The sequence below is a fragment of the Vombatus ursinus genome, unplaced genomic scaffold, assembly GCF_900497805.2.
Source record: "Vombatus ursinus unplaced genomic scaffold, bare-nosed wombat genome assembly UNPS02014811.1, whole genome shotgun sequence".
NCBI classification, from domain to species: Eukaryota; Metazoa; Chordata; class Mammalia; order Diprotodontia; family Vombatidae; genus Vombatus; species Vombatus ursinus.
In genome coordinates, this window is record NW_020954589.1 from 4,981,977 (window position 1) to 4,997,804 (window position 15,828).

Genomic DNA, 15,828 nt, shown 5'->3' on the forward strand with positions numbered 1-15,828 from the left:
AAGTGCTAGAATAATTAAGTAAAAGCAGTAGCCAGAGAAACCCAGCAGTCTAAAAAACAACTTAGACTAGGATTTTCTATACAAATGGGTTAAGAAGAGAGAATTGAGGGAAGGAGGGAGGTAGTCATTTTCCTTCTCTACATTTATAACAAGAAAGGCTCTCACATGGAACAAAGTAAGAAGGTGAGAAGATATCAGAGAACATGGCAATTCTGCTCACTTCCTCCCAAAACTCTCCTGCATTCTTCTGCTGATTTCCCAAAAACAAGGGGATGATGACTGTAGGCCATACAAACAACTTTACAGTGAGGGCTCCAAATGAAAGCTAGAGAACCCTGAAGATGGACACCTATACAGAAACAATGAGCAAAAACAAGTTGTTGACTGTGTAGAAGCCTCAGGGAAATCATATTTCCATTGCAGTCATTAACTTTTAAGCACAGAGGTGACAGAGCTGAGATTCTCTAGGGAAGGAAGGGGAAAAAGTAACTCTTCCTCTTTGCTTCTTCATGCCAAAGTTGTCAGAACAAGATACAGAACATCTCCAATGCATTATAACCCATGCATTATTGGATGCTGACAGATTCAGAGAAAGGAAAATAAAAGGTTATCAAACTCAGGGAGCACTTAGGATGCTGATTCTCCTCTTAATAAGCTCCCACTCTCATACTTGTCATCATAATATTAACATAATTATAATGCAGTCATCATTTATTATTGTCATAATCATCATCTGATCACTTTTATTAATTTGTTAAGTACATAATTGTTACAGTGCTATACAAAAAGTTTATGTTGGTATGACTCCTACCCATTTGGGACTTAAGATCAAAGATTGACAGGCTAACATATGCACGTGTCATATACTTGAGAATAGACCTTGAAAGACTTGAGTGGATGGTAGGCTGCTGACATCATGTATAGGTCAAAGTTAAGGTCTTGGAAATTAGATAGAATAGTCATGCAATATCTATGATTGAGGAAAGTCAAACATTTCTGCGTTAATCTGGACAATTCTTTAAGAATTAGTGTGTGGGGATGGTATTCTAGATGTTTTTATTGTGAATGTTGAAACTAAAAATAAATAAATTAATAAAAAATAAAATAAAATAAAGAAACATTAAATGAGATCTTATACAGGGAGAGATATAAGTTAACTTTTATGGTCCACTTCAGTTATGGGATTCTATGCATCCTTCATTCATGGATATATGTCTCCCTTACCTTGTATCTTTTCCTAAAAGTCTTATTATTGCCTCTTTCATATCTTTGTTCCTCAGAGTATAAATAAGGGGGTTAAGAGTAGGAGTCACCACAGTGTACAAAAGTGTGATGAATTTGCCCTGTCTGTGGGTATAGGAACTGCTAGGCTGGATATAAATGGCTGTGCTTGGCCCGTAGAAGAGGGACACCACCAAAAGATGTGACCCACAGGTTTTCGAGACTTTATACCAAGCTTGGGTTGACCTGATTCTCATCATTTCCTGAACAATGAGTGCATAGGAGATTAAGATCAGTCCCAGAGGCAGAAGGAGAAAAACCAAGGAAGCCACAAAAAGATGTATTTCATTGGCATAAATATCTACACATGCCAACTTGATCATGGCAGGCACTTCACACATAAAGTGGTAGAGCCTCCTGTTTCCACATAGAGGCAGCTGAAGAGTGATGGTGCTCTGAATCAGTGTGTTACCCAACCCACTCATCCAAGCAACCCCTACAAGGATCTGGCATAGTCTTGGGTGCATGAAAGTAGCATAGTGGAGTGGTTTACAGATAGCAGCATACCGATCAAATGCCATGACAGCCAAGAGAACACATTCAGTGGAGCCCACTGCCAAAGAGACATGGAGTTGGATGGTACAGCCTATGGGAGTGATGGTCTTGGCTGGTCCTCTCAAGTTCCACAGCAGCTGAGGAACAATACTTGTGGTGAAACAAAGGTCAATGAGGGACAGGTTGGTGAGGAAGTAATACATTGGGGTGTGAAGTTTTGGATCCAGGTGAGAGACCAGGATAATAGCCATGTTGACTATAAGGGTCAGAAGGTAGGAGATCAAAACAACAGTGAAGAGGATCTTCTCTAGCTGAGGCTGGTCTGAAAAACCCACCAGGATGAAGTCATCTCCTGTGCTGTCATTAGTCATCCCCATCATTGTGTTCAAGGCCAGAAGAAAATGCAAGATTCTGGAGATAGGTGATCATGGTATCCATTGACAGTAAAAGCAACTTTGAAAAAGAACTATCAAAAAATGTTAAATTTGAGAGACATATAATCATTAACATTGGCTGAGAATTCAGAGAATCTGACACTATAAAAGAACTAATAAAAGTAATTAATGATAAATAATAAAGACATTAGCGAGTCAACTCAAAATTACTCACCCTGGGAACTTCCAGGGAAGCTTGCTGCTTCCCTCCTGTCTTAGGTCTATCCCTCATAAACCCTTCAAAAGATTAGCATAGAAAGGAAGTATATAGGACCAGAATAACTTTTGCATCATCCTTTGGTAGTTCAAGTCTTACTAAGAGGAAAATGAATGATTTTTTCTTAATCACAGATCATGCAACTTCTCCTTTTCTTTGTCAACATCACAACAAGTCATTCTAATGAAATGTAAAATATGTGTAATCCACAATGTTTACTTACATAATAATCCATAGACAATTTTTTAATTTCTCAAGATACATTAGACATTTTTCTTTCATGAATTGTAAAAGTGCTTAATAAAAATGTTTTAAAATTCCATGTAAACATCAGAATTATTCTGACAACCTTCTGATAATTTAAATATCAAGTAAAGTATAAAGTATGAATGTATATTTGTACCAGAAGTATGTCAATATCATAGAAGACATCTATCACAAAATCCTAGGGATTATGAGATTTTCCTTTTCACAGATGACATAATGCTAGTTACATTAAGCCTCAAAATACAACATAAGCTGCTGGACAAAATACATGACCATTCAAAAATGTTTAATCCAACCATCTTCACAGAGACTACAGACAATATTTTTAAGAAAGAATAAAATCTTGAGAAGGTGCAATTTAACTGTCATCTGTGTGGAGGCTAGAAGTTTTACTTCCATTCTGGAGAAACCATTAACTGTGATGATTGGGAGAAGATTGTTTAAGAATAGAGAGAAATGAATAAAAGAACACTTTTCCTGAGATTTAAATATCAATAGAAATTGGCTAAATTAATTTTGTTCAACTCTTATTTTGAGAAAAAAATGTAAAGAGAATTCATGAACTTTTAACTACTATCTTATGAGTGCTGAATTTGGGACTGTGTTTCCAAAAGTGAGAAGAAATAAGAAGTTGCAAGATGGTTAGAAGAGACTCTAGTCATGTCCTTCTCAAACAGTATTGCAAATGATTATTTTTTTTTGTTTATTGTCTGTTACATTATTGGAATATTGTTGTAGTCAGTAATCTTGATGTCTAGGAGCTTAGTGAGTTTGATGTTAAGAGAGATGAATAAAAGATTATGAGAAAAGAGGTTTATTAAGATTATTAAAATGGGAGTAACTAATCAATTAATTGGAGATCATAATTTTATAAATTCATAAGGAAATATCCCTTGATAGGATAAGAATTGATAATGTAACAAGTTCTATAACAGGCTAAAGTTCAGGGTTTTGATGTGGCTATCAACTAGTCACACAACCCAACTGAATCTCCACCTAGGTTATTCATGCTATGCACACATACACACACAATCTGCTTTCCTTTTCATTTCTCGTTCCTCTAATTCTTGTGTGGTGATAGATAGAAAGATAGATACAGATACATGACAACATATCAAGGTACATCACACGTATGTGTGTATATGTGTGTGTATAAATATATAATACGTTTCTATGTCAGTATATGGATATATCTATATATGAAAGTACATGGATATATATATATATATATATACACATATATATCAAGGCTGGGTTATATTGGTTATGTATTATGTATGTGTAGGAGTTAGACAATCTATAGTATATATTTATAGACTAGATAGATAGATATATAGTTATATAATAGTTAGATACACAATCTACAGTCAAATAGGCAACAAACATTTATTAAACACGTACTACGTACCAGGCACTACCATACTAAGTGCTAGGGAAATAAATAAAAGCAAAAAGAAAGACAGTCTCTACCCACAACAAAATTATACTCTAATGGGGTAAGACAAGACACAAAAAAGAGCCAAACAATCAGACTAGGTTAGCTGAGGTGGGGGAAATTACACATTCCAGGAGATGGTGTTGAAGTTTGGCAAGTCAAAAACAGAACTAGGAGAAAAATAAAGATTAGCCATTCCAGGCCTCTCTTCAAAATGGAGGCCCTGGGAAAAGGGGACCAGCATGGTGGAAAGATGTTTCAGTTTGAGAAGGTTACAAAAGTAGGTGGATATTCCAGGGTGATAAGGTCCCAGGTGCTGAGATGGCAGCTGAGGCATGGTGGTAAAATATGAAAAGTCATACTTCCATACAGAATTGGGAGGGAAGTGAAGGTTGTCCAGCCTTGGTCTCTACAAAAATGGAAGCTCTGGGAGTAACTCAACAATAGGAAAAGAGCTTTTCTATCACTATATCTTTATGTATGTATCTATTTGTATAATTATATTGTTATATCATGTTATTTTACTGTATTATAAATTATGTTATATCATGTCATACCATACCATACTGTATCATATTGTATCATATCATATTATATCATATTATATTACATTATATTATCTTATATTACATTATATTATATTGCCAAGTCATATATCATATTGTTTTATTATATTACTTATATCATGCCATGTGGTGTTATGTCATCACATCAAATATCATATTACATTGTATTATGTCATATCACATCAGATTATCATATATCTTGAATAAAAAGTGTTTTGAGCCCACAAATGAGGATAATAGACCAAATTTTCAAGGAAACTTCAGATCTCCCAACACAAGGAGACTAAGACCTCTCACGAACCTTAGCCTCTGAGATTTGTTTCTATACAATGGGAGGAACCAAAGAGTATGTGATAGTGATTGGAAATACTAGAAAAAAGTTTGAGTAAGAGCCCAATACCTAATTAGAATGATGAGTCAGTCAGTCAATAAGCATTTATTAAATGCCAAGCACTGTGCCTAATAATAAGGATACATGGAAAGCCTTCAATGAACTCATATTTTAATGTAAGCTACACTCCTTGAGAAAGCTACCTATAACTGACACAGGTGGTCATACAACATAATAGAGGTAATTTTGATTACCTTAAAAGGAAAAGCAGTTGCATGAATAAAATCAATCAAATGATTAGAAGAGAAGCTGTTGACTGGGAAAACATTTTTACATCAAATATCTCTGATCCTCACACCCATAATATATACAGACACATGAAGTTTATATATGTAAATGTGAATTATGTTTATTATATGTTTATATGTGTATATATGTTTATTTATATATATATACACATAGAACTAACAGATTAATTCTATGAATTATTCATCCAACTCTGTGTTTCTGTCTTTCCCTCTGTGTGTTTGTGATTGTATGGGTGTGGGGTGTGAAGGTGTGTATACATATGGCATAGCATCTAAATACTTAAAGGAAATGTTTATTGATTAAAAGAAAGAAATAGAAAGCAAAACTATATTATTAAGAGCCTCAATGTAACTATTTCAGACCTAGAAACAAAAATAAACAAGAAATACATTTAATACCTTAACATAATATTAGAAAAATGACAGATTTCTGGAAATTACTGAATTAGAAATATATTAATATACATTTTTCTCAACAATGAAAGATGCCTCCACAAAAGTATGCCACCTTTTAGAGCAAAAAATATACAAATATAGGAAAGCAGAACAGTTAAACACATTTTTTGCCTACAACATAATAAAAAGCATATTCAGTAAGTGGATTTTAGGGGGAAATATTAAAATCAATTAGAAACTAATATTAAAATCAATCAGAAACTAAATAACTTAATTTTTTAAAAATTGGCTTGTAAAAGAACAAATCATAGAAAATAGATAATTTAATTACAGAACATTATAGCAATGAGACAGTATACCACAACTTTCAGGATAGACAAAATAGTCCTTAAGGGAAAATGTATATCTCTAAATACTTTCATCTTTTAGCTAACAACTTAAATAAAATAAATTATATTTATAAAAAATATAAAATTTCAAAAATAATGAAATAAGAAATAGAAAAAAATTTAACAATCTCACAAAAGGAATTGAGCATCAAGTGAACAATAAGAAAGGGGAAAATAGAAAACTATGGGTTTGCAAGTTAATTCTACCAGACATTCAAAGAATAATTAATTACAAAATCACATAAAATTCTAAGCAATGGGAAATGCAGACATCATATCAAATTCCTTCAATGAACCAAATATTGTCTTGATAACTAAACAAGGGAGAGACAAAACAGAAATAACTATAGACCAATATTACCAATGAACATCAATGCAAAAAAGTTAAATAAAATATTAGCAAAGAGACTTCAACATTTAAAAGATTATACATTATGTCTAGGTTGGATTTATACCAGCAATGAATGCTTGGTTCTATATGAGAAAACTTTATAAACATAATAGACCAACTCTTTAAAAAAATTTAAAAATCACAAAAATTGTCAAAAATACCAAAAGACATAAAAATAAAGGTTACTCTCTTTAATATAAATAATATCTATCTAAAATAAAAAGTCAACATTATATGTCATAACAAACCAGAAGCTTTTTCCTGTAAGATTTCTGGTAATAAGGTTTTCTAAAATCCCCATTGTTATCATAGCACTAGAAATGCTAACCATATCAATTAGACAAGAAAAAATAAAAAGGGGGTAATAATCATAGATAAAAGGTTAACAAAATTATTTCTTTTTGAAAAACAATAAGATGATCTACTTCGAGAATCCTAGAAAGTTGGTTAAAAATTAACTGAAACAATAGCTTCAATAGAATAGAAAGACCAACAAAAGTGTAGGATATAAAACAAACTCACACCAATAATAATTTCTGTATATTAACAAAAAAATGCAATGGAAAGAAAAAGGAATAAATTTTCCATTCAAAGTAGTTATAGAAGGTATAAAATATTTGGGAGATACTATAAAATATGTCTACAATTTTACTAATACTCTTAGGACTGCAAAACACTCTTCAGAGAAATAAAGATATAGCTAAACAACTGATGTTTTAACTTTGTTGTGCCATATCAATATAATAAAATGATAATACTACCCTATATATTTACTTATTCAGCACCATATCAAACTGCTGAAAAATTTCTTTATAGATCTAGAAAAAAATAACAAAATTCATCTGAAGGAGCAAATGTCAAGAATCTCAAGAGAAATAAGGGAAAAGGTGGAAAAGAAGGTAGCCTAGCAATACCAGATTTCAAACTATACTACAAAGCAGTAATCATATAAATGATGTCTTACTAGTTTAAAAAAATAGAAATGTTGATCATTGATATAGATCAGGTACAAAACATGTGGAAGCAAACATAAATAGCTGAACAATTTGTTGTCTGTGACTGAGATGAAATACTATTGTGCTGTAAGAAATGATGAAGAACATCTTCTCAGAAAAACCTGGACTTATATGAACTGATATAAAGTGAAATGAGAAGAACCAGGAACACATTATATACAGAAACAGCAATATTGTATGATAATCAGCTGTGAATGATTTATCTATCTCAGCAACACAATGATCCAAAACAATTCTAAATGATGTATGACGAAAAATACTATCCATCCCCGAAGAAGGTACTTATGTTTCCTTACTTTATTTTCCTTGGAATTTTTTTAATCTGTGCTTTCTTTCACAACATGACTAACATGGAACTATATTTTGCATAACTACACATATATAACCTATATGAACTTCCTTGATTTCTTAATGTGGAGGGAGAGGAGGGAGAGCATTTGGAATTCAAAATTAAAAAAAAACAAATGTTAAAAATTGTTTTTACAAGTAATTGGGAAAAAATAAAATATTTTTTTTAAAAAAAGAAATAATAGCCTTCATAAAAGAGCAGAATATGAAAAAAAACTGCCCCAAATCATCAGCCTTTCTACATACTACCAACAAAATCCAGCAGAAAAAAAAGATAAGAAAGGAAATTCCATACTGTCTGGTAGTCCACTTGCAAAGATACATAAATTATATATAACTGCAAAGCACATTTTATAGAAATAAGACAAATAATTGAAAGATATTAATTACTCAAGGTTGAATCATGACAATAGATTAAAAAATGATAATTTCCCCTAATTTATTTCTAGATTAAGTGCCTCAGCATCCAAATTACCAAAGAGTCTTTTTATTGAACTAAATGTAATACCAAAATTCATCTACAGGAACAAAATATCCTTAAAAATCAAGAAAAATAATGAATATCAAGAGAAAAACCATTGTGTAGTGGAAAGAGTATTGGACTTGGAGTTATGAAGACTTGCATGTGATTCCTGCCTCAGACACTTACTAGCTTTGTGATCATGGGGAAATCAGTTACTTAACCTCTGTCAGGTTTATTTTCCCTATCTATAAAATGGAAACAATAATAGGACATATTCTAGAATTGTGAAATCAAAAGACATAAAATATTTGAAGCACTTTTCAAATATTGAAGCATTATATAAATCCTAGTCATTATTTTAAACTACATGGTAGGATCTTACTAAATATTTATTAAATAAATGAAACGTCCTCCTCCTCATTATCTTCAAAGGTAATTTCTGACCCCTCACACTTTCCCCTCTTTACCCAACAGAACTATACGTTTCTAAATATGATCAAGGAGTTATAAATTTATACTAATTGTATAACTCAGACTTAGTTGCCTCTAAATGAGGCATATCATTATTAATCAACATGATCATAACATCCAAAAATGTGAACTATTCCCTCAAATAGAGTAGGAGTCTTCTACCATGGAAATCTAGCACCCTCATCTATGTTGTCATATTAGCCCTGACAATTCCAACAGACACATGGCCCTGAGACTCCAAATGGTTTAGAAGTGATTTGTTTCTCTATAACATAAGCATATGTATGTAAATTTATGATATATGCTTATATAATCTATGAACTTCTTTGTTTGCAATGAATGCATAGAAAGGTAGACAAGATCACATCATCTTGTCCTCTAACAATCAATGGCAAAATAGGCAGTTAAAGAAATCCACTTTGAGTAGAAAGATACCCTCAAAGTTCAAGGAAAGAAGAAAACTTCTCCTACAGTAACATAGTGTCATTCTTCATTCTCTGTTTGACCTTTGGCTCCATTAAATGTCAGTTTCAGAAAAGGTATATTAAATCTGAAAAATGTAGTGATAACCACATTGAATAAAGTAGTATTGGAGTAACTAAGTATGGATGGTAGTCAAAAAGAAATTCAACAGCTTCTTAGACTAAAAGGATTTCCAGACAAAGCAGATTGGAAAAAGAATTGAACAAATGTAAGAAGTGATGGAGGTCATCTTCTTAGGTTATCATTTAGAGCAGGAAAAAAAATCCACATATGTGGAACAAGGTACAAAAGGTAGAAAAGAAATCAAAAGACACGACAATTCTACCCAATTCCTCCCATTTCTCTACTTGCCTCTTGAGGTCCTGCCTTCTGTTTTTTTGCTCAAAACATGAGAATGGTGATTTGGGGCCATTAAAACATCTGAACTGTGAGATCTGCAAATGATATTGTTGTTCCCAAAGCCAAGCTGCAAAGCTAAAGGTCTTATTTTTGGAGCAAGGGATCCCTGAAGATGGACACTGAAGCAGAAACAAAAACAGGATGTTGCCTCTGCAGAGACCTTGGGGCTCTTACACTCCTACTACAATAATTAACTTCAAACACAGAGGTGACCAAAGTTGATATTCCCTAGTGGGAAAAAAGAAAAATTTATGCTGTCCTTCTGATCCTTCATGCTGAAAGATGTTAGAACAATATCCACCATGTCATGCATTCCTGGCTATTAGGAGATGAAGAGAAGAAAATTTAAAAATATATTAAACTCAGGAAACTCCAAGCATAAAGCTTCTTCTCTTCACAAGCTACCAGCATTTTACAATTATCATAATACCATTCTGTATATGCTGTATAATCATCAAAACTTTACTAAAAACATAATTGTTTGTGGTACATGACCCACTTAAAGAAGATTCCTCAGATATGTCCCTTTTCCATTAGAACCTTACAATTCAACAAGTACACATGACATAGATTCTTATGACCAGGTCCTACAGATATGAGTACAGAAACATAAAAAACTTGAATGAAAATAACCTGACCCGCAGAAGAGCATCACCATCATGAAGCAGGTAGAGAAAGTTTTATGTTGTCAATCAGGTAAGGAGAAGCACAGTACAACACATGGAATGTGACCAGAGGAGACAACAGTGAGCAAAGAGTGGAAATGCAGAGATGGGCTTGAAGCCACATTAAGTGAAGTGTTTCCATAAGTCATTGCCAAGATAAATATGGGGAAATACAAAGGCAAATTTTATTTTGATTTAAAGAAAAGCTTCTTAATAATTTGATAGTAGAGGTCTTCGACTGGAGGTTAGATTACAACTTGGCCAGGATACTAGAGAGCAGATTTCTATTTAGGAATTAATTGGACTAAGTGCTTCCTTTGGTGCATATTTCTATGCTTCTGTAGTCATAAAGAATCTGTAAAGCTCTATTTCTTTTTTTTACTTAACAATATTTTATTTTTTTCCAATTACAGGTAATGGTAGTTTTGAACATACATTTTTATAAGATTTTGAGTTCTATGTTTTTCTCCATCCCTCGTCTTCCCTCTCCCCTACTCCCTCCCCAAAATAGCAAGCAATCTGATACAGGTTATACATGTACAGTCATATTAATCATGTTTCCACAGTAGTCATGTTGTGAAAGAAGAATCCGAACAAAAGGGAAACACTATGAGAAAGAAAGAACAAAAAAAAATCACAAAAGTAAACATAGTATGCTTTGATTTGCATTCAGACTCCATAGTTCTTTCTCTGAATGTGGATAGCATTTTCCATCAGGAGTCTTTTGGAATTGTCTTGGATCGTTGTATTGCTGAGAAGACCTAAGTCTATCACAGTTAATCATCACACAATGTTGTTGTTACTATGTGCAATGTTCTCCTGGTTCTGCTCACTTCACTCAGAATCAGTTCATATAAGTCCTTCTAGGTATTTCTGAAATCTGCCTGCTCATCATTTCTCATAGCACAATAGTATTCCATCACATTCATTTACCACAACTTGTTCAGCCATTCTCCAACTGATGGACATTTCCTCAATTTCCAATTCTTCGCCACCACAAAAAAGAGCACTATAAATATGTTTGTACATGTGGGTCTTTTCCCCTTTTTTATGATCTCTTTAGGATACAGACCTAGTAGTGGTATTGTTGGATCACAGAGTACGCACAGTTTGATAGCCCTTAGGGCATAGTTCCAAATTGCTCTCCAGAATGGTTGGATCAGTTCACAACTCCACCAACAAAGCATTAGTGTCCCACATCTTTTCCAGCATTTATCATTTTCCTCTTTTGTCATGTTGGCCAATCTGATAGGTGTGATGTGGTACCTCAGAGCTGTTTTGATTTGCATTTCTCTAATCAATGGTGATTTAGAGAATTTTTTTTTTATGTGACTATAGATAGCTTTAATGTCTTCATTGGAAAAGTGCCTGTTCATATCCCTTGACTATTTATCAATTGGAGAATGACTTTTTTTCTTATAAATTTGACTTAATTCTTTATATATCGGAGAAATGAGGCTTTTATCAGAAATATTAGCTCTAAAAATTGTTTCCTAGTTTTTGGTAAAGCTCTGTTTCTGTTCTAAATAATGTGGTTATTTCACTTTCTATGGCATTGCATTAAGGAGGTAAATAAGTACTGCCCATGACCAAAACGGTGACATTTGTCTTAGGCACAGATGATGAAACAACTTTAAAACTTTGTCAAAAAATGCTAAAATCAAAACTGATCTGGTAAGTGTAAATAAGCTCATTTTGAAAAGAGTTTCAGGGAGAGTTTTCATCAGAGTCTATTGGGCAAGCTTTTGTTCCAATTCATTTAATTGTACATGGCATACTCTTTTAATTGTTACACATATTCCAACCCCAACTCTAAAGGCAAGCACCTATTACATCTCTCCCCTCAGGGATCTGAGTTACTTTAAGGGAGTTTGGATGTCTCTGTGATCTTCCATCAGCTTTAGTGCCCACAGAGTGTATTTCTCCTTTTGGCAGGGCTGGTGATAATTATTCCAATTCCTTTTAACCACTTAATGTATGATAACTTTTACAAAGGAGTATGGACTTCAAAGATATAGCAAGAACAAATGTACAAGCATTTTCCAAAAAACTTTGGGGGCATAATTTCCTTATAACATCTTAGTCTTCAAATATTTATCTATTGAGGAAAGGATTTTGGTCATATATTTGTATTAATTCACTATATATCATATATGTATATATATTATATATATACACATATATGCATATGTGTGTATATCCTGAACTTGAAAAATACCAGCAAACATGAACATTTTCAAATAAAAATGTCAAGTCCTTTGAGCATGCACATATATCCCTTCTTTAGTATCGCTCCAAGCAACCATGTGAAAATTTTGGAAGACCCAGTTTCTAGTCATATATGATGGATAGGCCCACACTGTGTGATTATGAAACATCTAATTTTCTACAAAAAGAGAGCAGAAAAACTGATATGCAAGCCATTGGGTAGAAAACAAGATATAGGCAGGATAAAATGGGAGGTAGCCTCAGAGGGAAGGCTAAGGAGGACTGGGAAAGGTTTCTTGCAGAAGGTAGCACTCTAGCTGAGACTTGAAGAAGTGAGCATAGCTAGGAAGTGAGGATGAAAAGGGACAGAGTTCCATGCAAGGGGAACAGCAAATGAAAATGCTCATTCAGAGAATGGAATATCTTATGTGAGAAACAGAAAGGAACTCAGTATCACCGGATTATGGAATTTGTGGATGATAGTACACACAAGTCCATGTAAAGAGTACAGTAATAGTGAGGCACATATGTAGGATACAGATGTAGCAAAGCGGTAACTCACAAGTCCTGTCACTTTATAGCTTTCAAGTCCTTTCTTGTGTCCATATCTAGTATTGTCTGGTGCAAAGATTCATGATTCTTAAAGCTTCTTCTCTTTACATGGACCTGTGTGTATTTGGCAGGGGAGGGGGAGGATGTACCAGGTTTTTGTTTTTGTTTTGGAGTGGAGGATATTGATATCAACTATTTTTACCGTATCACCTTAGTAAATACCTTTGCTGAAAACTGAAGAAGTCTACTAGCTGATAGTTCATGAGAAGCAATGTCAATGAGTATTTCAGCAAAAGTGTAAGAAACATCACCTCTCAGGTTTACCACTAGAATCCTGAGGCTAGTAGTTAGACACCCTATGGGTACCAAAACTCTGTGTGAAAGAGAAAGTTGGAGGATTAGCCCTCAGATGGTTCTATATGAAAAATGGAGATGGGGGGGAAATTGTACATGAAACTAAAAATCTCTATTATACACTATTATATATTACGGGGTTGTAAAGGTATAGAATAAATTTAACACATGAATTTCAAAGCTGCCCTGCTTGTCTGTCTTCCACTGAACTTATTTCTGTTCTCTTTTGTGCATTTTAATGTTTCAATGACTCTTTTTCTTTTTTTAATTTTAATTTTTTATTAATTTATTTTGATTTATCAATAATCACTTCCAAATGCTTTTGAGTTTAAAATTTTTCTCCCCCTTCCTCCCCACCACCCTCCCCAAGATGGTGCATAATCTGATATAGGCTATACATTTACATTCATTTTAAACATATTTTCACATTAGTGATGCTCTAAGTAAAAATTAAAACCAATAGGAGGAACCATCAGAGGAAACAAAATTCAACAGAAGAGAAAAAAAAATAGCAATTCAATTTCCATAGTTCTTTCTTTGTATGTGGATAACATTTTCCATCACAAGGCCTCTGGAGCTGTTTTAGATCCTTCCATTGCCAGGAAGGGTTAAGTTTATCAATATTAGTCATCACATAACATGGCTGTCATTGTGTACAACATTCTCTTGGTTCTGTTCACTTCACTCAGCATCAGTCCATACAAGTCTTTCCAGGTTTTTCTGAAGTCAGCCTGTTCATCATTTCTTATAACACAATAGTATTCCATCACATTCATATACCATAACTTGCTCAGCCATTCTCCAATTGATGGGTATCCTCTCAATTTCCAATTCTTTGTCACCACAAAAAGAGTTGCTATGTATATTTTTGTACATGTAGGTCCTTTTCCCGTTTGTGTGATCTCTTTGGGATATAGCCCTAGAAGTGCTATTGCTGGGTCAGAGTATGTACATTTTTATAACCCTTTGGGTATAGTTCCAAATTGCTTTCCAAAATGGTTGGATCATTTCACAACTCCACCAACAATGCATTAGTGTTCCAATTTTCCCACATCTTCTCCAACATTTATCATTTTCCTGTTTTGTCAATGACTCTTTTTCTTGCAACATTATCACTAGCCCCCCTCCACAACAATTGCCTGTCAAACTAAAGCATTACTTGTTTTAAAAAAAACCTATATATCTTGTATCAAACCTTTATCAAAAAACATCTGAGATTTTTTTTTCACAAATGGGTTTCATTTCTTATCCTGACAGCATTTATTTTGTTTGTGTAAACTCCATTTCTCTTCCTGTCATAAGATTATAAAATTTAGAGTTTTAAGGATCCTTTGAGTAGACTAAGAACTATGGCGCTAAAGTTCCCCCATAAAGTTTGCTAAAGTAGTTCTCCAAGAAAGGTCCTGTGAAGAATGACACAGAACTGAGGATCACATTCCCTGAACAGTTTACTGTCTTTGCATCAACTCAATTTCTGAATAGATTCCTCTCCCTTGCCTTCCCAGTTAATCTTCACAATAAAGAATGAAAAAGAGGAGGAAAAAGCATTTTTGGAAAATTAACCTACTCATCAGTCAAGTAAATCAATTCAACATTTTTAATCAGCTTATATGTGTCTATGCTTCTCTCAATTCTTTGTATTCATCATATAGTGCAATAAATTCCATTGCATTCATGTGTCACAATTTGCTTAGCCTTTTTTAAATGAATAAGCACCTATAGTATGTTGTTTTCAGTTCTTCACTATACAAAAATTGCTGCTATGAATATTTTGGTGTGTGTAGAGTCTATGCTTTGCTTCTTTGGGGGTGTGCACCTACCAATGGAATCTCTAGCTTACAGAACATAGATATTTTAATAAATTTCTTTTTAAATTTTATTGATATTATTTGTTTATATAGTACCTCCAGTTTGAAATATATCTCTACCTACATGCTACCTATGGAGTCATCCTTTATAACAAATAATTTTTTAAAAGAAGAAAAAATTTTCAGTAAAATTAACTCATACATAATGCAAGTTAGATAGTAAAAAAATTATCTGTGCCACTCATCTGTACAAAGAACAGAGAAAGGTATATTTTATCTTCTCTTCTTTAGAACTAAGCTTGACCATTTTATTTACAAAATATTTGGGAGATTTTTTTGGTTATTCCTTCCATTTATATTTTTGTATTCATTATGTATACTGTTCTTTTGGTTCTGCTTATTTCATTCTCTATCATATATTATCATAGATTTAAATATGGAAGGAACATTTTACACTATCTAGTCCAACCCTCTCATTTTACAGAGGAGGAAAGTATTACCCAAAGAAATTGAGTTACTTGAGATCACACAGCTAATAGGTGTTGGCAGTA

At 33.3% G+C, this 15,828-nt stretch overlaps 1 protein-coding gene across 1 annotated transcript; it reads right to left on the minus strand.

Moving 5' to 3' along the window:
- Positions 1-1,220: 1,220 nt before the first annotated feature.
- LOC114053543 (olfactory receptor 2G3-like) lies at positions 1,221-2,153 on the minus strand. Its single transcript, XM_027876651.1, has one exon. The coding sequence runs from the start codon at positions 2,151-2,153 to the stop codon at positions 1,221-1,223; it is 933 nt and encodes a 310-aa protein (XP_027732452.1).
- Between the last annotated feature and the right edge of the window lie 13,675 nt (positions 2,154-15,828).